We start from the raw sequence: 21,187 nt of genomic DNA on the forward strand, positions 1-21,187 counted from the left end.
AAAGTTAAAATACGCTGACAGTCTGAGGGAACAATCAAGAGAAAGAATCTAAAAAATTTGGTTGGTTGTTACCTGAGCTGCAGAATTGATATGTATTTATGAGTAGGTTAATAAGGATCTACTGAATACATAATTTATTATTGATAAACCTTCCCTCGAGTAATATTTACTAAGATAGATCATCCTAAATCATTCTTCCATATTTATTCTATATTTTGTAACTGCTAGAACATTTTATCGATGTAGAGCAAAACAAGCAGTCATAAATGTCATTATGAACCCTTAAGTTATATAAATTAGAAAGAATAAATCAGTACAGCTTCACGTAACACCCATGTTATTTATTTGGAGCCCATTTTATTTCTACCAACCCCACATGACAGGCTCCCTAAACTGATACAGGTGCATCTTCTGTTTTGAAACAAGGCTATTGTGTCAACTACGGATTTCAGACATATCTTTCACAGTGAAAGAATGAATGCTGCCTTTTTAAAAAAGATTTTTATTACAGAATATTCAGCAAGCTGTATTACACAGACTTATCTGATCTCATTACTGAGTTCAAGTGCCATCAGTCAAGCCAAACACACACTGAAAAGCATATTCTCTCTGGTCTAATCTGGGTGAGGTCTTATGAACTTTGTATGCACACAACTCATGACATGCAAAGCCCAATCAAGACCATAATACATCTGTCAACTGCAATATTGATGAAACCCAAGGTATCTGCATATCAAGAAATATCAAGTTCAGCACACAAGAAAGTAAAAATTTTGCACAGCTTGCACAACCAAGTATATTACTCATTGAATCACTAAAAAAAAGTTGACTTTGTGCTTCACAGCTAAACTGTATACAGCTCAATAGTCTTGTTCACTGAACCACGGGCCTGACAACAAGTCTTTGAATGGCACGCAAAGGCCTAAATGATTACAGTGTAAGATAACAGTAAAACTGTTTATTCCATTTTTCATTATGATGGCTCAAAAAAGACAACAATCCTATTATTATTAGGACCTATGTTCAAAATCTTATTACAGAAGTGTTTCACCGTCACCTGCATTTCACCTGCATTGTCTAGCCCGACTAGAAGGAACATGGCAAATATGCATATATATTGCAAAACAGTTTTGTTTAATTTTTATTTGTAAAACATGAGTTTCCAAGCAGATTTAACCAGAAATTATTCACACCCTCAAACTCATATTGCAGACTTTCTTTGAACGCCTCTATTTAATATTGTCCTTTATTTCAAAACAGAGCTCCAGCAGAAATCACTGTTATTTAATACTTATTGAACAAAATAATCTGTACTCCCACAGCATTTAAAGTGACAATTACACTGTTGCAAATATGCATTGCATAGTTATCTGCAATTTTTTTTTGCAGATACTCCCTGGCACTCATTTCAATAAGCCAACCATCACTTCACTGATATCCCACAATTTTCTTGCAACCAAGTCATCCATGGCTTTGGGCAGGAGCTCTTCCTCTTTGCAGTCCCCAAAATATTTTCCTGACACACCTTCAACATCATGAGAAGAGGCCAAAAATATAGTAGTCTGGGCTCCTTCCAGAGGTGTTTTGAAGAAAGCCCATGACACCAAGTTGAATAGGGGTTTTGCCAGCAAAGGAATATTCACGTATCTGCCTAGATTTGTTCTGACAATCCCAGGATGAAGTGAATTGACGGTGACTCCTGTCCCTTCTAACCGACGGGCTAGCTCCCTTGCAAATAATATGTTAGCCAGTTTACTCCGACTATAACAAAAGCTTTTATTGTAACTTATTTCACTGTTCAAGTCTTCAAAGTTGATCTCTCCATATTTGTAAAGCTTTGAGGATACTACAACAATCCTGCTCGGAGCAGAATTTTTGAGGAGACCCAGAAGAAGGTTGGTGAGCAAGAAGTGACCCAAGTGGTTAACACCAAATTGCATCTCAAAACCATCCTCTGTCTTCATGTACGGACACTGGAATACCCCTGCATTATTTATCAGAACATCCAGCCTTGGCTCTTCCTTTAAATAGGAAAGAAAAACATTATTCAGTTTTAGAATTGTTATGCAAAACATACTGTTATGCTTAACATTTCTCATTGGCCATTGTTAGAAAGAAATGATTTCATTCCTGGTTTTCTGAATTGCAACTTCCTGATATTCTCTTAAAGCATTGCTGAGAAAAACCTGTAAGTTGAACTATCACTAAACTGAGTACTTGCCCACAGTAGGATGCAGGTCTGTATCTACTCTTAACGGAGGCAGAGAACACAATCACCTGCTTCTCCAGGAGCATCTTTTTCTGTATCAATTCAGTGATAATTTACCTTTGTGGTGCATTTTGTTTTCCTCCAAGAAGTTACCTGGTTCTTGCACTGCAAAAGGACACATTAATTTATGGCAAACCTTAGCCATAGGCAAGGGGTCCGTGGTACAAAAGACATGCAATTGTGGAACAGAAAGTGTTGGCTCAAAGAACTAATCTCATGGTTGAAGAGAAGCGCTTACATTGTAGACCCACCATCTCACTGGGGGGATGTAATGAAAAACTTTGCAAAACAATGTTCTCATGATTTGAAACACTGTTATTTTAAAATCAGTAGCCGTCATTGTGCTGCTTGGTGAGAACTATGGAGCAGAACTCATCATGCAAAAGAAACATTCATATTTCATACTCAATTTGAGTCTAATAGGACTACTCAAGAACTAAGGGACTGCAGCTTGAGGTATTTATGACATGCTCAGCACATGCTATTTCATGAATCAGTATTCCGGTTCAGGTAGGTAGAACACAGACTCAAGAAGGTATGTTACACACCACAGAATCAGGGAACATAAGTAATTAACAGAGAAGGGGGTATGGATAATTTAAATGTATTATACATCATGCACTTCCTGCTCCAGCATCCACTCAAAAATTAAGAGCTCTCCAATTTACCCAAAGTGGTAACTTTTTCAAAAAATACAGATTAAAATAAGTTCCCTAAATAAGCTCCAAATTCAACACTTTCACCCACCTCTGACAAAAGACTGTGAAATTATCATGGGAAATTTATGCTTGCATGAATCAGAAGCAAATGTATTCACTTTCTATGAAAAGCAGCATGAATTTTCTTTGCTGTTAATTCTTTAAACCCAACACAGGGACTGGAAGACAAGCTGAGATAATTTTGGGTCATTCTGATGATAAAAATAGAGAACTTCAAAATTAATTTTGTACCATTTGCCTTTTATCTGAATGCAGTTAGCAGCAATGATACAAAGAGAGCAAAACCCAAATCTGCACTTAGCATTCAGTTAAAGATGCTGGCATCTGATCACACAAAACTTCAAGTACTTCAACCTGAGACTGATTTCCATGGGACTTGAGGTTGCTCAATATCTCATATAATTGGGTCCCTGAGGCATGATCCAAAGAGCACCAAACTCACTTCTCTTCACCCAAAGAGACATAATGGCTACTATCACTAAACCAGGACAGCACTGAGGCTACTCACTAGATCTGCTCACTGAAGTGATACTGCTTTCCTCTTTAAAGAAAAATACTGCTTGAGAAACTTCCTGCAGCATCTGACTGCAGAATTTCTTTTGCAAGACTTAACACTTCAAGAAGCAAGATCTCCATGTGCGCTACTGACACTCCTATATTTAATAATCTAGAGTAATCTGATCAATGCCAAGCAGGCAGCTACTATAACCAAATGCAAGAGTGCACAAAACATTGCTTTGATGGGCAACACTGCTCCTTGTAACTTCTGAGCTTGCTTCCTTTTCCTCCATTTTTCTGTGGAATGCTCCAACATCTCAAAGTGTTTTATTTTTCTGCAGTGCGACTAAGGAGTGAAAGATGCAACTGCTTGCAGTTGTGCAGAGGAAAGCTCCCACAATTTAAGTTAGGTGGTGGGAGTCCATTGTTTCCCCATCCTGCCAATATTTAAGTTTTCATCTCAAACAAAAAAACACAAAGGCCCCCAAACCAACAACCCCCCAAATAAACAGCTCTAAAGAACCATAGGTTAGAGAAGATCAGTAACATGAACTTGGGTCAAATGGCTCTTGAAACTATTCCTTGAACTCACATCCCTTGCCATTCAGCTGCTTTTGGAATTATTTTGAAAATGAAAGTTAAAATGCAGATGTCAGCAGAACCCTGCAGATAAAAGCACTCTCTTCACCCATTTCTCACTTAAAAGTCACTTGCATCTGCTTTACCAATAAACAGATGCTAACGAATTCACATTTTGGGATATTTTGTACTATAAAAGATGTAATTCTCAGAAGTTAGACAGCATATTTCTTTTTTTGTATGTTTATAATGCCTGTTTCGTATATGCATATTTTCCCAGAACACTGAAGCAAGATTAGACCTTATCACTGGATTCTTATGTATGAATGTATATGACTACAAAGAGCCCCTCTACAGAACTTAAAACTTGACTTTTTCCAGACATTTAAGTTTTAGAAAAGGTATTTGGAAATTGATGCAATAAAGTTGCTCCCTATTCCCCCCTGCCCCCAACAGCATCTGGGCATCTTTGAAGTCCTTCACAAGCACTTCCCTGAGCAGCAGCAGGACATACTAAGCCTGGCTTCCCAGGCCTTTGCATCTCATGGGTCAGGTAGCTAGATGTGGTGAGATGAGTCCCAAACAACACTTTTCATGGAAATTGAGTAATGCCTCCAACTGTGCCTCCCTCTGCTCTCTGGTGCCTAATAACACTGTCAAAAGCATCTAGTGGCATTTCTGTCAGGTGAATCAACTGGATGTCCCTGTTCTCCTTACACTCAGGTTTTCAGGAAATCTGCAGAGACTTTATTATATATTCAAAAATGTTTTCTACTGAACTCATTTAGGACTGGCCAAGAGATTTAAGATGGGGGGCGGGGGGGCAGACATTGTAGGTGACAGTCTGAGGAGGTGGCAGCAGGATGGCTGAAGCTGTGAGCAGCGCACTCGTGAACTTTTATTTCTCTGGAGGCAATGCTGAACTGTTAACACCAATTTAAAGTAACAACGGTAGTTAGGGTATAGTTATTTAAGAGAAAAAGGCTGGTACACCACTCATCTCGTACAGAAACAAGTACTTCATTTTCAAAACAGGAAAGGACTAGGCCAGGCCAAACTAGCACAAACATTACCCTTCCAGGTGCCAGCCCACGGCCAATCTACTTCTACCCTCCCTCCAAACGCTGCGGTGAACCCTGCAGCAACCCGCACCGGGCCGGGCCCAGAGGACGCCGCCACCGCCGCGCTGCCACCACCCAGCAGCTCACAGGGCCCGGGGCCTCTGCGCCGGCCGGCGCCGCCCTGCACCTGTCGGCAGGCCCGGTGGGCCCGGTGGGCCGAGCCCCGCGCCCCGCAGCCGTCCCGGCCGTACCTGGAGGACGCGGTGGCAGAAGGCGCGGACGGAGCGCAGCGAGGCCAGGTCCAGCTCCCGGACCACCAGCTCGCCTCCGCCCTCGGCCTCCGCCCCCTCACCGAGCTCGGCCCGGATCTCCCGGGCCGCCCGCTCGGCCCGCGCCCGGTCGCGGCAACCCATGATGACGCGGGCCTGCATCCGCAGCAGCTCGGCCGCCGCCGCCCGGCCCAGCCCGCTGTTGGCCCCCGTGATGATCACCGTCTTGCCCCGCATGGAGGCCCCGGCCGCGGCCCGGCCCGCGGCCCGCAGCCAGCGCCAGGCAGCCAGCAGCACCCCCCCACCCAGCGCCAGCGCCGCCGCCGCCGCGGCCATGCCGGCGGGCCAAGCGCCGCCCCGCGCCAGGGGCCGCCCCCGCCTCCCCGCCCGGCGCCGGGCTGCGCTGGCATTGGCCGGGCGCGCCGCTGGGCGTTGTGGGGACGGCAGTCCGCAGCCCGGGGGCCGCGCCGGGCGGGGCTGCGGGGCCCGGCGGCCTCGGCGGCGTGTCCAGCGGTGGCTGGGTGGCCGGGCCGGCCCAGCGTGGTCCCCGAGGCAGCCCGAAGCCAAGCCGCGGGTGGGGGGCGGCGTGCTGCTTCCTTCCCTGGCTCGGAAATCCGAGGCGGCGGCCCGGCCTGGCCCGGCCCGGCCCGGCGGCTGCCCGGAGGCCGCTCTGCTGGCGGGTGCAGTGTGCCTGGGGCTGCGCCTCTGCGCTGGAGCTGGCAGGCACAGAATGGCCGCTTAAGGCCCGAAACGTCCGAGCCGGTTCCTGGTTTTCACCCGTTGCTGACTCCTGAAGTGTGGATGGGTGCAGGCTGGGAGAGGGCCGCAGGCCTGGCACAAAACCCGGCCAGGGGCTGGTCCAACGACTTCGGAATTAGGAGACAACTACATGAATGTAATGACAGAGGGATGGTTGAGTTCTGGGGCCCAGGAGCGTTTCCAGGGAGCATTTAGTTTGCTAGTAGAGGTTTTACCAAAATGTTTTCTTAATACTTAGCAGTTTCACATAGAAGACTCCACCACAGGAAAACGGATATTAAGGGCACCTATACTATTTCAGTACCAGTCTTTGAGTCTCATGGCTGATTAAATACTTCTGCAAAAGCCACATTCAATTCTGTCTGCCTTACGTCTTCAGCTTGAGATGCAGAGGCTGGGGCAGTGGTTGTGGGGGTGCCAGGGAGCGCTCCCAGCACAGGAACGCAACATCTCTGCCGTCCTACGGCAGCAGCAGTCTGCGGCAGAGTTTTGGCCCAAGGCTGAGAGCTGGTTAGGGCACTCCCACAGCCCATGAGCTCCTGCTAGGCAGTTTGGAAGCAGCCATCCTGTTCTGGAGAGTTGGCATACAGGTGGACTTGTCCATGCCAGCTAGCTTTTGTGCCAGTGAAATGTTCTGGGAAAGTTTAGGGTTCAAGTGGGGCAAGAGAGTATGTCAGAACAGCACACTGAGACCTACCCCCATGCTGCCTTCAAGACCAGGTTTCTTTCTTTGGTATTTCAGCAGGTTCTGTGGCTCTGGCTCGAGTTGGATTGTGTGTTTAGCAGAGATGTTAGTACATGACCAACCATGTCCTGATAAAGCATCTGCATGTTGCAAGCAAAAGTGATGGGCTACTGGGTAGGGAAGTACACAGAAGTCATTATGGCAGTATCTGATAGCTAATCTAGGCTTTAAACATACTGATGAGCTGACAGTCCGACCTGCTGAACACTTGCTTCTAGGACCAACTTCAGCTGAGTAATACTAGCTTAGATGCAGCCTGTTTGATGTAACCAAATTTAGTGGACTTCAGGACTGAGGGGGTCTGTCCCATCCCAGCCTGGTAGAAGGGAGGCTGCTTGCAGAACAGATGTGTACGTACATGCACTCACCTCACAAGCACACTTGCAATCACTGGTCTTAAATATTAGCATGGACCCTTGAGTACATCCAGTATCTATATCCAGAGATGCTAACACCAGCTTTGACACTGGGGTTTTCCAGGTGCTGGTCTATGCCTGTTCTCCAGTTTGAAGTGTGGCAGTGGTTCACATATGCACATAATGTGGATCCCTGGAATAGCTGGTTTATCTGGTAGCTTGCACCCAGACTGGGTCTCTCCAGTTTTTGGCACTGAGACCCTTGGGCCCCTCACACCTGCCAACTTAGTTTTGAATCCTTAACCCAAAACCTGTTTTCAGCCATCATATTCATGTCATGTCTCCAGATCCTGCCTTTACTAATCCCAAACTTTGATGAACCCACCCAAACCAACACAAACCCATCCAGGGAGGCAGAAGTGGCCACTGAGGTTCCCCCACTCAGACTCCTTTTCATCCTAGCCCTGGGAGAGTTGCTAGCAGAAATGTATATAGACAATTGAAAAGTATCTGAGTTTTGGTCAACAGCAACGTAAGTTAAAAAAGGTGTTTGCCAAAAAAAAAAAAAAAAAAAAAAAAAGCCAGTAAGAGTTCAGTGTGGATATAGGAATAATATAGGGACAATGACTACTAAACAACATGGATCACACGATAGAACAACATGAGAGAACAAGGTCAGGATCAGGACTAGGGACAAGCATGCAGCTGAGTAGAGTCCAGGGGAGACAACAGTTTGTTGGGGAGCCCAGAAACAAGCTTGGCTTATAAGGAGCATGTCTTTGAGTCAAGACCTAGCACATTTGGGGAAATGAGTAAGAAACTGGGGGAAAATTCCTTTGGGGGCAAATTAGAGAGAACTGGGACCTAACAGAAGTACAGTATTACCTCCAGGGTACTACCATACATCACTGGGCATGCGATACCAGTCAGTAACAAAAATATGTATAACTAGTCATACAAACTCCACCTAAACGTAACTGGTCTTGGACTGAAATAAGTCCAAAAGGGGGGAATTGTTGTCTACACTCCCAAATTACCAAACCCTGATTTAGTGTTCAGCTGTATGTTATACATTTCTGTCAACAAAGTTTAGGTCAAGCTGACCCACTCTCTGAACTCCAGACTGATGAACAAAAGGATTTCTAATCAAGGGAGTCAACCGTGGGAAACAAATGGGGAAACAGACAGGGGAAAGGACACTATTATCTAAATTATCCAGAGAGAAGCCTCTAAGTGAGAAAGTTCTGGCCAAGCTGATAAGGTGTTGCATCCACAGAAAATTAGTTGAAAGTAGGACAAAGGTAATTGTGGTAATGGGGGATTGTGACCTCCAACACAAATAGCTCCTCTGAAAGAGGGCAGAACCCTGCTTGGAGAGCGTGCGAGGTTAGTGAAACATTTCATTAGTGCTGTCTGAGGATGCGTACCAATTTACATTAGAATAAAGAAACTTGTATCCATTCCTGTGTACGATGATGAATATGCAATGTGCTATGAAGCATTTAAAGTGGACAAAGGAGGGGAGAAGTTAGGGAAGACTCCATTGTGACTTTTGGGATCGGTCAGTGGGCTGAACCTGTCTTCTCCCCCATAGGGATGCCTACTGGGTAAGAACTTTATTCTATGACTAACTCATGCTGGCTGTGAATAAGCATGTTGTTTTAAGCTTGTTTTGCAGTGTATTATCACCAGCAGTCTTTGAACCTTATTCTGTCACAAACTTGCATTTTGTATAATAAAAATCTTCAGCAGAAGTTCATTTTGTATAAATCTCTGGAGATTTGAGTAGTTGTGATAAAGGATTTGACTCAGTGATGCTGTCAGCAGGGGTCCCTCAACAGGTTAGTCGAATCACACACACATACACACGCCCAATACAGTGGGCTGTCAAAACGCAGGTAGCAGACAGACTGGTCAGACACAAGGGTCTTGTCTTTCTTGCGAAACGGACAGGCTGATCAAATACAAAGGGTTCGAGGAACCCCTTCTTCTTAATGTGACGGAAACCCAAGAGGAAACCCATGAACCATCAGGTTTCTTGTGGCTGATCTGGACATGACAACCATTTGCAATAGTAACCTCCCCTTAACTGTCACGTGTTGACAGTGCCCAGTGTGTGTCCCCATCACTGCAGTCTGTTTTGAGGCTGACTTCAGCTCATGTTATAGCTGATTTTTCTGGAAGTATCCTTACTACCCCTATCTGTCACACTTCTCAGGCAGTTTAAGGGCTCTATAGGTACTACATCTAAACACATTGGATTCACTGAGAGACCTCTTCTATCTTTGTCTTCACCACAGAAAACTCATTCTCTCTTCATTCTTGGCTTTTCAATTCATCATGAGACTCATGGCTACACTAAAGGGTATTTTAAACGGGCCACACTCTCACATATGTTTGTGACATAGATGGCTTTTGGCATCCTTAACCTGATGTAAGAGCCATAACAAGTTTGAAGAGTTCTTCCATATGCTCTGTTCATAGTAAATCATATCTTTGGGAGATGTTGAAGCCATGTCCACCTCTGCTGCCTAATGACCTTACAACCAAGGACCATGAGAAAGGGACAGTGGTTGCCAACAAGATGCCAAAATAAGAGAACCAGGAAATGCCGTGCTAGAGGAACTGCAAGATATCCTTCCGGTGGGAGGAGAAGAATCTGTATTCAGCTTCTGGCAGTGGGGACTCTGGCAGTCATCTCTGATACACCTACTACTTCAGAAGACTGTGAATATGTTGGAAAGGGCACTGCCTCAAGGATTCTGCCTGGGTTCATCAGTGGTCAATCCAGCCTTCAGCACAAAGAGCATTGTGCACAGGAGCTCATGAGTGACAGCAGTCAGAAGCTGCTCATCTAGGCAGGGATGACATACACATTCAGATGGTGCTCCCATCTAGAGGAATGACCCTCTAGTACTAGGTGTGTACAGATCAAAAAAGATGCAGGAACTGGAACTCCTATGTCCTGCCAGTAGGTTTGATTTTTGCTCTAGGTGGCCGATTGGAAATATAGGTAAATGAAATGGAGCAGATGATTCAGTTTCCAATTTATTCACTGATTTACATGCTTACTCTGTCAGGCATGAGACCTTCACCTCTGGAGTCCCACAGGGATCAAGGATCCCATTAGCCTTTTTCAGTATCAAGCCTGAATTTCTATGTTCAAATGAGAGTCAAGTGCCAGCAATATGTGCATAGCCTATATCCTTTATGTTTTCCTGCACCCAACCTCTATAGCTCTCAGAACGCATGGATGAAGAATGGTTGATCCATGTTCTGCTTCAACAAGGCAGGACATGTGTTACTGAAATTTGCAGCCATGCTTTTGTGGTGAAGGTACACACAAAATTCCTATTCCAGCGAAGGAGTATTTTTGGATTCCTTGCTGTTCTGAGCTCTCACATAAAAACATCTGCTAATAAAATTTTCTATAATCTCCATTTGGCGAGGAAACTCTATCCCATCCTGGCAGACAATGACCAGGCCTCAGTCATTCATGTCTTCCTTACCTTCTGGCTGGGCTGGGAAATGCGATATGTTTTGGGCACAAAGCCTTTAGTCCTTAGGAAATTCCAAGTACGCCAGAAATATGCAGTGCATCCCGTCAACAATACATGCTGGTGTGAACATAAAAACCTTTCTAATGGTCTCTGTTCGCCTTTCATGCAGGATCAAGGCTTTTGTCTTTGTTTTCAAAGAACTTTGTGGCTTGAACCCAGAACATTTACAAGATGTGTCTGTGTTTCTGGGAGGAAAACCATGATTAATGCAATGAAGGCTTCTGCAATAACAGGGCCATTCATCCGGACAGAAGGGACCAAACTTTCTCAGAGGCTAACATGAGATTCTGGAGTGAATTGCCTCAGGAACCACAGATCATCAGAAGCCTGTTCACCATCTTCTACTCCCACTGCAAAGCACATTCTTTTGGTTTTGTCTTTTCTGGTATAAATACACAACCACAATAAAAATAGAACAGGACACTTGTTCCACTAGGGAGAGAAAGAGGACAACCACCACCTGACAGATGTTAGTTGTGTCATTTGGGTATCACTTAAGACACATGGATGACACTGAGATACAGGAACTTAGCATAAAAGAGGTAGAATAGACCTATGGAGTAAATTTGTATTCATGTTGCAACAGGCACGTGTCCCCTGGAAACCCATTTGAGGTTGCCAAACTGAGTTCATGCAGATCACAACAGCTGCAAATCCTAACTGAATCTACTTTAAAAACAAGCAGTTCCATCAACAGCATTATTTCAGGGTAGATTCTCTGCTGTCACAAAGGTATGCTCTAAAGCTTCAGTCTTTGTCCCAGTCAAGATACTCACAGCATCTCAGACTTCTACCCAGCTCCATGAAATCTGTTGGGACTTAAGTGTCTTTGAGACCTCTAGCGCTCTCTCAAATTTGGCTGAAATGAGTAATTTCTGGTTCTAAATATCCGGAGGAGGCAAGAGACACAGAAATGCTGATTACATAGACTCTGCATGGGAAATTATGCTAACACCTCTATAAATACAAAGGACAATGTTCTGTAAAGCCAGCTTTATTAGAATAGGAAAATAATATAGAAAAATAAAGGGTTCCTGTAAACACAAGATCAGATAAGCTAACATTTCACTGCAGCTGAAACCTTGTAATAACAGACCTACTGAACACATATTTAACAAGGAATCCACCAACAGGTAAACAATTATATGTAAACTGTACTTTTGGTAACTTCAGAAATAACCATCAAGGACTATCATTGCAGCATGGTTTTTGCTATAAATAACCCATCAACAGTATTTTAGAGAAAATATAACTTTTCTGTCTCTCAAAATATGTGTCAAGCTCTAAAACCAGTACAAATCTTTTTCTAATAATCAAACCCACAGTATTAGATCCAAACAGGTAAAAAATCTAAACTGCTTAAAATGCTATTAAAATAACTTTATTAAAAACTTAGCTATATTACAAGTACTTCCTTTAAAGGCTGTTCTAGCCAGAATTTAAATCTTTAAACACAGTGCTTACAGTATACAAATGTAGAGGGTTTCAGACATAACTATTGGTATATTAGAGGCTGGCTGAGTTAAGAACCTTATCATTAATGCTGCCACCCTGTCATGCAGATTTGTGGTATTTCTGAGCAACGCCATAGGGAACATGCGCAGCTATAGTGCCTAATTTCTGTGCTCCTTCGATGTGAAACATCTGGTCATCAAAGAAAATGTGAGGGCGGATTTTCACCAGGACTGGTCCTTTAGGAGCTCCTTCTAGGAAAAGTGTCTCATCAATCTCCAGACCCCAGCTACGAAGAGTATTCAACACTCTGGCTCTAGAGCTTGCTGCACTTCTGGCTGTGACCAGGAAGGTCCTTATGGGACAATTTAATTGTTCGTTTTTTGCATAGAACTTCTTCTGGAGTTTCCCTAGGTCTTCCAGAAAACCTTTCAAAGGACCCTGGGTATGAAATACCAGAAGTATAATTAGTATTTGTCCACAGCTCCCAAAATCATTCTTTTGCTTTCTTCCAGATTGCCAGTTTCATAAATGATTCCTTCCCTACTGCTACGCTACTCAGCAAACTCACTATGTAATCTGTCCAAATAGGTCTGCATCTTCACTAGGAATTCACAAACTGGAAAAAAGTTAAAACCATAATCCTACATAGTATGTTCAGTGGGAAACTGACTCTCACTAAGGCTTACAAGATCTCTTACAATATAAAGTTATAACTATAGTCTTCTTTAACTTCAATAAAACGTTCTTTAAAAACACTTAACTTTTTACTATGAACCATGAGCTGCATTTTTTTTTCTGTGCAAAAACCAGTAAGAGACCTAATTACACAGACATTACCAAACTTTTTCCAGATAAATGACAATATTAGAATTACACACCAATTAAAATAAGTAAATGACAGACTGGGTCAAATCGCAATATACTGCACTGTCCAGTACTTTCATAAATCAAGCTTTTATTCTGAAATTATACCACCTTTAACAATAGCAGCGTTGGTCTTTCAGTTTAAGCTAATGTTTCAGCATTTGTGTTCAGACAAGTGGAATAGTTCTGCTTGGAAATAAGCACAGATATTACTCCGTTTCAATAACCAGAATATCCCACTGTTTGAAATTAACATTACCTACACAATCTAATTAAAAAAAAATTAAATCAATGAAATCGGCAGAAGCCTTTCCTTTTTCTAATGATACAATTAAAATACAACTGTAAATCATTGTCTTATATATGCAGTTCTCTCAGTGAAGCGGGAGATCTGGTGAAAGGGCTGCAACGGTGGGCTCTTTTATGTCAAACATACATTTTAAAGATATCCTTGAAAAAGGAAATAAATAGGGCAAATCAGTTTCCACAAAGAAGAATCACACACACTGGGAGACTGGAGAAACACAGCAGCAATGAAAATTAACAGTGTTTTGAAAACTCACTGATTCAAGAAGTACAAACCTGTGCAAGAGGCTTATTTTCATTCAGCTGTTCATGTTCAAAAAACGTATCTAATCCTTCCTCTTTGACAATCTGTTCTGATTCATCAGAAAAGAGAACGGCATCCCCATCAAACGCCACCCTCAACTGTGTATCCGAGTAAGCAACATCTTTGTTGGCAGTGAACATTGTAGCTGATGCGATACCTGAAAATGAATCAGAAAACGTCAGTTAGCATGTCCTGCAAAGTCATTCATTAAACTGTAAGCAGTTAGGTTCCAACAACTTCTTTGTGGTGACCTTTATAAATGATGAGCAGAAACGACCACTAAAGCTAATTAGTAATGGCTGTTCTGTATCACAAATGCGTGGAAGCTGTCCCACTGACATAACTTCTTAGACATTCTTCCTCTCACTTCCATATAAGAATATACAAACCAGTGTGCTGCAAATAAGATAAAGCAGGAAACTCCAAGGAGACCATTGAATCAAACTATTTGCTACTTTTTAACTCCTTACAGAACACAGAAGTTGTTTTTTGTAAGTTATATCAAAGAGAAGACTGTTCAAACAGAAGTTAATCAGAGGTGAGTAGGAAGTGTGTATGGGAGTTCATTTCTTGTAGCACAGAAGAAGACAGAAAGGTGTGACAAAGGTAGAGAGTGATTGAGTTGTCACCATCAGCAGGCTGAAGGGTCAGAGAGGAACATAAACAGAAATAGCCTGATTTTATTTGTTTAAATAAAAATCCCTGATGAGTTTGCCCAACACAAAGCATTGACTTTCTGCATTTGATAAAGCAGCACTACTTTCTGTGAACTAAACACAATATACTTATTTTTTAACAAGCTCAACAGATAACAGAAGAAAGTAATTTCAAACCTGCTTCTACAGCTTCTTGCACTTTTTCAGAGTCTGCTGCGAGGTACAAGTTCGTGAGGTACACAGTCAGGTAACCAATAGGGCTTTCTCCTCCCGTCATACAGAAACGTTCAATTGTTAAGCCTAAAGTAAGAACAGCACAACAACGTGTGACTCTGCTTCAATACTACAAACCTGTAAAGGAATCTGTGAAAAGGTACGCTAGCCTACAGCTGACAGTAAACTTGAAAAATGAAAATATGTTCACTGTAATTTCAGCAAGTCCGACAATTTAAACTGACTACAATGTTTGATCAGTGCTTCCTCCTTAAGAATTTAGGAAAAAAAAATCCCTCTAAGACAGCAGAGCAACTGCTGTGAAGGTGTATGTATAGGGGCATAAATATCAAACAACAAAAAGTTTAAGGATTTCTTGGAAATTAAGATTCACACCTGACAAGCTTCATCTGTTGAACACTCTCTCACTTACGCTGACACCCAAAAATAAATATCATCCTCTGAGGAACTGGTGTCAGTATCGAAGAAGCTGCTTTTAGCAAGGTCAGCACAGGAAAAATAAAATAAATTTATTTTCTTATGTAACAGCAGACAGGTCTACAAGGTAGTATTTATTTTACTTACCGTAGTGATTGATGCTGTTTATGAGTCTCACTCCCACTTGGGCATGGTTACTAGTCATCAGGACAATATCAAATCGTTCTTCATCATCAGGGTATAGCTCAAGAAGCCGGGCATTGACATGCTCCAGCGCCTGCAGGTTAAAAATGTGGAAGTCAACAGACAACTGGAATGTGCCTTGTTTCTTAATCACTGTGGGTTTAGCGATAGGACTGTCTTGAAGTAGAGTGTGAAATACCTCAGTTAACTTGCTGAACTTGTTTTATTCCTTTCTGCTCTGTTGCTCCCAGCAACCATTTGACTGGGTTCATTTGAAAGGAAGCGAGTTTCTCTTACTGAGTTATAGAATTTAACTTTATTGTGGAAATCCTTTTTCTTGGGACACCATCATTATCCAGAATAAATCAATGCACTGCTGAATATTATCACAGTCCCTATTATCTTTTTTTTTGTGTGTGTGTCCACTTGAAACTTGGGCTTGGACTTTCTTGTCCACTTGAAAATTGTTCTTGTGAAATCAAGGAGAAAGTGTAAAGGAATTTATATGTGCAACTACTCACTTTGCATGAACAGATGCAAATTTGGGCCACGTACTTATGCAAAGATTTACTGACAGTTCAGACGGTCAGGTGTCAAAGGCTGTCCTTAAGTACTAGGTACAAAATCCTGTTAAACATGATTACCTTGGCAATTTCTAATTGCAGTACTGAATGAAACAGATTTTGATTGATTTGAAATCTCTTTAAAGATATTGGGCTAACATGTTAGGCATTCTTATTTCCTTGACCTTTCAGCTGCCCACCTCTCTCTGTAGCCACCTGTTCTCTCATCTTATTTAGAGTCTTATCCCTTTGGAGTAAGACTTGCTATTTGCTCTCAGTTTACATACACACCTCTGCTTCGGGATCTTGGCCCTTGAATGGAATTCCTTGGGATTACGTCAATAAAGTCAACCACAAAACATCACAGGAAAGCTAGATGGGCTGATTTTCATTAAGGTGCTTTAAAAAGTAGGGCCAGTTGTTAAGAATTAAAGCGCAGATTTCATAATTAAATTCTGGGAATCTAACTTTTAAAAAGCATGGCTACATCATGTAGGACTGTGCTTAGGAAAACTCTGAGTGAGAAGCTAGTATAAGGCCCAGGAAAAATTCTTAGTATGTGGTCATAACCCATTTCTACTGCTAATATGAATTACACTGGCAATTTCTTAAAGTATTAAGAGAATAAGGGGGCGTGGGGGAGGTGATGCCACTTTTTGTCTGGTGCCTGTACACTTTGCAGCCTAAGGAGATCCTGGCCTGTGATTAAGCGCTACAAACTTCTAAGTTTCTTAAAGGTTTCAACAAAGGAATACAAACAAAAGTATATTATTTCTTTTTGCCTTCTTTGTCTCCACGGAAGTATCACCCAACAAACCCCTAATTCCCCAGCCTAATGATTCCTATGATTAAGCAATTTATGAATATCTTAAAAAATGTGAAGAATTAAAACGCAAATAGCATACTGGAAGGGAACAGAGATCAAGGTGCATTTAGTTGGGCACAGCTAACAGCTCTGCTCTTCAGAGTGTGAGGAGATAAACAGTCAAATCTTGTTTTATATTCAAAGTGAATCTGACACTGAACTCTAACAAATCTCTTGAAAACTGTGCTAGCAGGGCTGCTATCTCTACCTATCTACAGATAGGAAAAGATGCAGTAAATTCACTAGTGAGCCTAGCCTCACTGGTGTACGAAATGAATTATTTTATGACCATGCTTTTATGTTAGAAACACCTTTACAATGCTTGTGTAGTTAATGCTATTGACAGCTATCTCTTATATTTACAACAGCATCAATATTGACCTAAGTAATTTTCCACTTTATATTTCTGAAAAGCGATCGATGTGGAAAATGTTTTACATTCCTGAGACTAAAACTGAAGTAATTAAAATCTACTTTTAAACCCCTGAAGTGTTCTTCCAGAACTCTGCTGTCAGCAAGTATGATTGATAATTATGATTTAATAATTTTTCTAATATTGCTGTGGTAGAGCTTATCAAACGATTCTCAATGGACATAAAATGAACTCTAGGTGGCATTTTTACAAGTCAGTCCCACTAAAACCTGTGTCCCTCAAAACCTGGGGTAGTTTTGGTGGGTTTTTTTGTTTTGTTCTGTTTTTTAATCTTGCTTGCTTTCCATGCTGGAGGCTGTTCACCTTGGCCATTTCTCTTGTGCAATGAAAGCAAAATACTCCATTTCACCTCTGCTTAAATGGTGACTCCGAGCTAGGGGTCTGTTTCTTTTGCTGGTCCTCTAGAACAAATTCCAGGGCGACAATGAAAGCAAAGAAAAATTAATGCTAACAACAACAAAAAAGGTTAATTTCTGAATAAAGCCATTGGATTAATACAGAATCAATGCTGTCTTTAATCGCACTAGTCCTACTCAAAAGTGAGACATAAAAATGGAATGAGGAACTCAAAGGTTTTGGTTTGGGGTTTTTTTTTGGGGGGGGTGGGATGGGGGTGGGGTGGGGAGGTACGTTGCAACAAACGCAAAACCGTTCAGGGGCCTATCTCAGCTGAAAAAGGTCTCGCAAGGAACGGCGCCCCGCGGGCCCCGTGCCAGCGGCAGGTGCCGGCTGCTCCCCGCCGCGCCGCAGCGCCGGGGCACGCAAACCGTCCCGCTGCGGCACCTCCCGCCGGCGCGCAGCTGGTGCGGGCGAGCGCGGAGGGGCGCGGAGCGGGGCCCCCTCGGCCGGGGCGCCGCGGCGCGATGCGGGAGGGGGGCGACCCCCCGGCCGAGGCGCGGTCCCCGCGGGCGGCGGCACGTCCCCGCCGCGTTTTCCCGGGGCGGCCTCATCTCCGCCCTGGGCGGCTCCGGGCTCCTCCTCTTCCCGAAATTTGGCCTTGCGGCATCCCCCGCGCCCCCCGCCCGGCGCGGCCCGGCCCCGGTACCTTGACTAAGTAGAACGCCGGGCCGGGTTTGAGGGTGACGTTCTCGTTGTCCTGCTGGTACTCCAGGTACTTCTCCAGCCCCTGCTCTTCGTAGATCCGCTGCTCCTCCACCAGGTCGAAGAGGGCTCGGGAGGAGACCGCTACCGTGATGGCGTGCTGCGGGTTGGGCTGCGGAGCGAGCGGAGGCTAGCGCCGGCCCGCGGCCCCCAGCCCTCGGCCCCCGGCCCCCCCGGCCCCGGCCCGCCCGCACTCACCGGCCGGGGTCTCTTGGAAACCAGGCTGTCGTAGAAAGCCTTGGCCGCGGCCCGGTCCTGCTCAGCCTCCTGCTGCCGGCCCTCCGCGGCGGCGCTGGGTGGCGGCGCCTCCGGCCCGGAGCCCCTCATGCTGCCGGCGCGGCGGCCGGGCGGCCGGGCAGCGGTTGACCGGTAAGCGGCGGCGGTTGCCGCCCCGCCCCGCTCGGGCAGGGGGAAGTCACCCGGGCGCTGCCTCTCCCCTTCGCTCCGCTGCGCCCCGGGCCCGGCCCGGCCCGCCCCCGGCACGGCGCGGCTCTGGGCGGCCCGACCCCGGCACGGCGCGGCACCGGCCCCGCGGGGCAGCGGCCCCCCCGCATGTCACGTCCCGCGGGGCAGCGGGGCCGCAGCATCGCCCTTCATGGAGGGGCGAGCTGGAGCCGCAGCCCCGCCCCGCGCCCCTTCGGGGACCCCGCGGCGACACCCGCAGCGTGCCCTTCCCAGCGGACGCTGTGACACCGGCCGCCCCCCGCAGCCTCCAGCACTTGCTCTGTCCGCAGCGTTAGGGGTTTACCAGTCAGCCGCAGTGGCTTAGCTGATTTAGCATTAACTGCAACAGATTTCCAGGAGATCCCTTACATAATGTGGCGGTGACTTTAGCAATCAGAATGGGCGGTCACACATGGCAGTGACCTGGGGTCCTGTGTGCCACAGCAACACTGCAAGCACCTTTAAGAAACAGTAGTTTGTGCCGTGATGTTTGGGGGTCTGCAGCACATGCAACAAACCGTTATTCCGCCATGGGGTTTGAGTGGTCCTAAAGCTCAGCATCCGCCCCCGGAGCGAAGGGCAGCATCTAACAGGTACCTCTCTAAAGCGCTCCCAGCTGCCTCCGCAGCCTTGCTCATCTGAACCCCAAACTGATGTGCTGCAGGAGAATGGGAAGTGAGGAGGGGGCTGTCTCCTGAGCTAGCTGGCACAGCGGACCTCTTCTGCTTCAGGTAGCCAATGACTCATGGTATTTGTAGGTCATAGCACATGTAAGCACCATCTAAAGGACTCCAACGTTTTGAAAGGAGACTCTAAACATTGCTTCTGACCCTGATCACTGCATAATCTTTATCAAATTGTCAGGTCTTTCTGCCTTCACCCAGTCTCCAAAAAGGAGCATCATTATTTTTGCTGCTTTTGCCTGTTTGGGGTTTTCTGTGTGTGTGTTTTTTAATGTGGCTTCCCAGTAAAAGGAGGCTTATGTAATTATGCCATCTGTCCGTCATTCCCCAGTGATGTTCAGTTGCAAACAAATTTGACAGAGGATAAAGATCTCAAAGAGATTTAAATTCTTAAAACGTTTAATGAGAGTCAATGACAACATGCAATTTGTTGCCCTGCTGGGGAAAGGACTTTATGTGCTTGTTCTGCTATGTAATAGCAAATGAATATTCCCTGGCTGATCTGCCACCTCCCAGTCTGCCACATTGCCTGTTGCCCAGCTAACCAGGGAGGGATCTGGAAGCACGGAAGTGGTGGAAACTGGGAGGTTAAAGTAAATGGAAAATGGGAACTGACCATACTAGGGAAGGGGAAATGGAAATATGAGGTAAAAGGAGAGGTACCAAGTGTAATGTATTGGGAAGATAGATGTGAAAAGACAAGTTAGGATCATTGTATGTGGCAGTTGTCATGGGAAGACGTAAAAGGCATAACACAAATCCAAACAGACCTGATTTCAGTAGCTCTGCTACTGATAGATGTGCTTGTTTCCTTTGAACGTTGATCCTAAATATTTCATTGTAGTGTCCGTACTCAGAGCTGTAGTGTGTCACATGCTGCTGAAAACACCTACTCCCCTTCCTGCAGTCAGATGAGGCACATCCCCGCTTCCCAACCCTCTTCTCCGTGACTGGCTGCAAGCCTGTCACCAGGCTGAGCATCCAGGCTGAGCCTGGATAAAGGGTTCAAGCCACAGAACACCTGCTCCTGGTCCCAGTCACCACCACGGTCCTGCTCAGAGACTTCAGCATCAGTGTAAGAGACGACGACCTCTGAGAAGAGGCTGTTCCTGGTTAAATACTGCAGATGGGTTCACTGCCCATGGGGAAGAGGGGAAAAGAAAGGAGAAATCGGGAAGCAGTTGTCTGGTAGTTACAAAACTGAATGTTCATCTCTGCATGAACCTGTGGCAGTGCACTTCCCACAGGTGTGTCCAGGCTGAATGCTTGAGCTGTGTTCCCCATCACCCTGCATAGATATTCAGGAGCACAATCAGAGCTCCTCAGCCATGTTCTTTGTTTTTATTTTTTGTTCCCTCCCTCCCTGTCCGCCCAATAAAAGAATCATCACTCAAGCAATTGAGACTCCTTTTAATCTTTGCAAGACACCTGAAAACTTAAAAGATGGTAGCTTGGTACAGGGCCCGGGCAGTGCTGAAGTGCTGCTGCTGAAAACAATGCTATGCTAGCATAAATGTTTCGTTCACCAGACCCACATGGTATCTCTACATAGCACTCAGCTGTGTGAACATATGCAGTGAACTGAGATGCCTCGCCTCTGTTCTGTGCTTGGTTGCTTGCCACTGACATACCCTTCATTTCCTCTCTTGCTGGAGATTGTGAACTGAGGACCTAACATAAAAGCCTTCCAGCTTCAACACCTTATAAATGAAACCTTGACTTTCCAAACGCAGAGTGTAGCAGCCTTATCTGCATGTAAAAAATGTAGTAAAGCCCGTGGGGTTCCAGGAAAGAGCTATGTCTTGCTTTTACTAAATCTCCTGGGGAGTCTGTGAAATAGGAATGGATCCAAAATTGAATGACT

The 21,187-nt window shown here is 44.8% G+C and overlaps 2 protein-coding genes across 2 annotated transcripts; both read right to left on the reverse strand.

The window, feature by feature from the left end:
- Positions 1 to 482: 482 nt before the first annotated feature.
- On the reverse strand, positions 483 to 5,754 carry RDH14 (retinol dehydrogenase 14). The gene is made up of 2 exons (XM_055714470.1): positions 5,378 to 5,754; positions 483 to 2,021 (listed from the first exon to the last, which is right to left on the reverse strand). The coding sequence occupies exons 1-2, from the start codon at positions 5,729 to 5,731 to the stop codon at positions 1,404 to 1,406; spliced, it is 972 nt and encodes a 323-aa protein (XP_055570445.1). The 5' UTR covers positions 5,732 to 5,754; the 3' UTR covers positions 483 to 1,403.
- A 6,039-nt stretch (positions 5,755 to 11,793) lies between these two features.
- Positions 11,794 to 18,934, reverse strand: NT5C1B (5'-nucleotidase, cytosolic IB). Its single transcript, XM_055714469.1, has 6 exons — positions 18,395 to 18,934; positions 18,141 to 18,308; positions 15,199 to 15,328; positions 14,578 to 14,700; positions 13,717 to 13,901; positions 11,794 to 12,708 (listed from the first exon to the last, which is right to left on the reverse strand). Exons 1-6 carry the CDS (start codon positions 18,521 to 18,523, stop codon positions 12,370 to 12,372), a joined length of 1,074 nt encoding a protein of 357 aa, XP_055570444.1. The 5' UTR covers positions 18,524 to 18,934; the 3' UTR covers positions 11,794 to 12,369.
- Between the last annotated feature and the right edge of the window lie 2,253 nt (positions 18,935 to 21,187).

The sequence above is a fragment of the Falco cherrug genome, chromosome 6 (genome assembly GCF_023634085.1).
Source record: "Falco cherrug isolate bFalChe1 chromosome 6, bFalChe1.pri, whole genome shotgun sequence".
Classification (NCBI taxonomy): Eukaryota; Metazoa; Chordata; class Aves; order Falconiformes; family Falconidae; genus Falco; species Falco cherrug.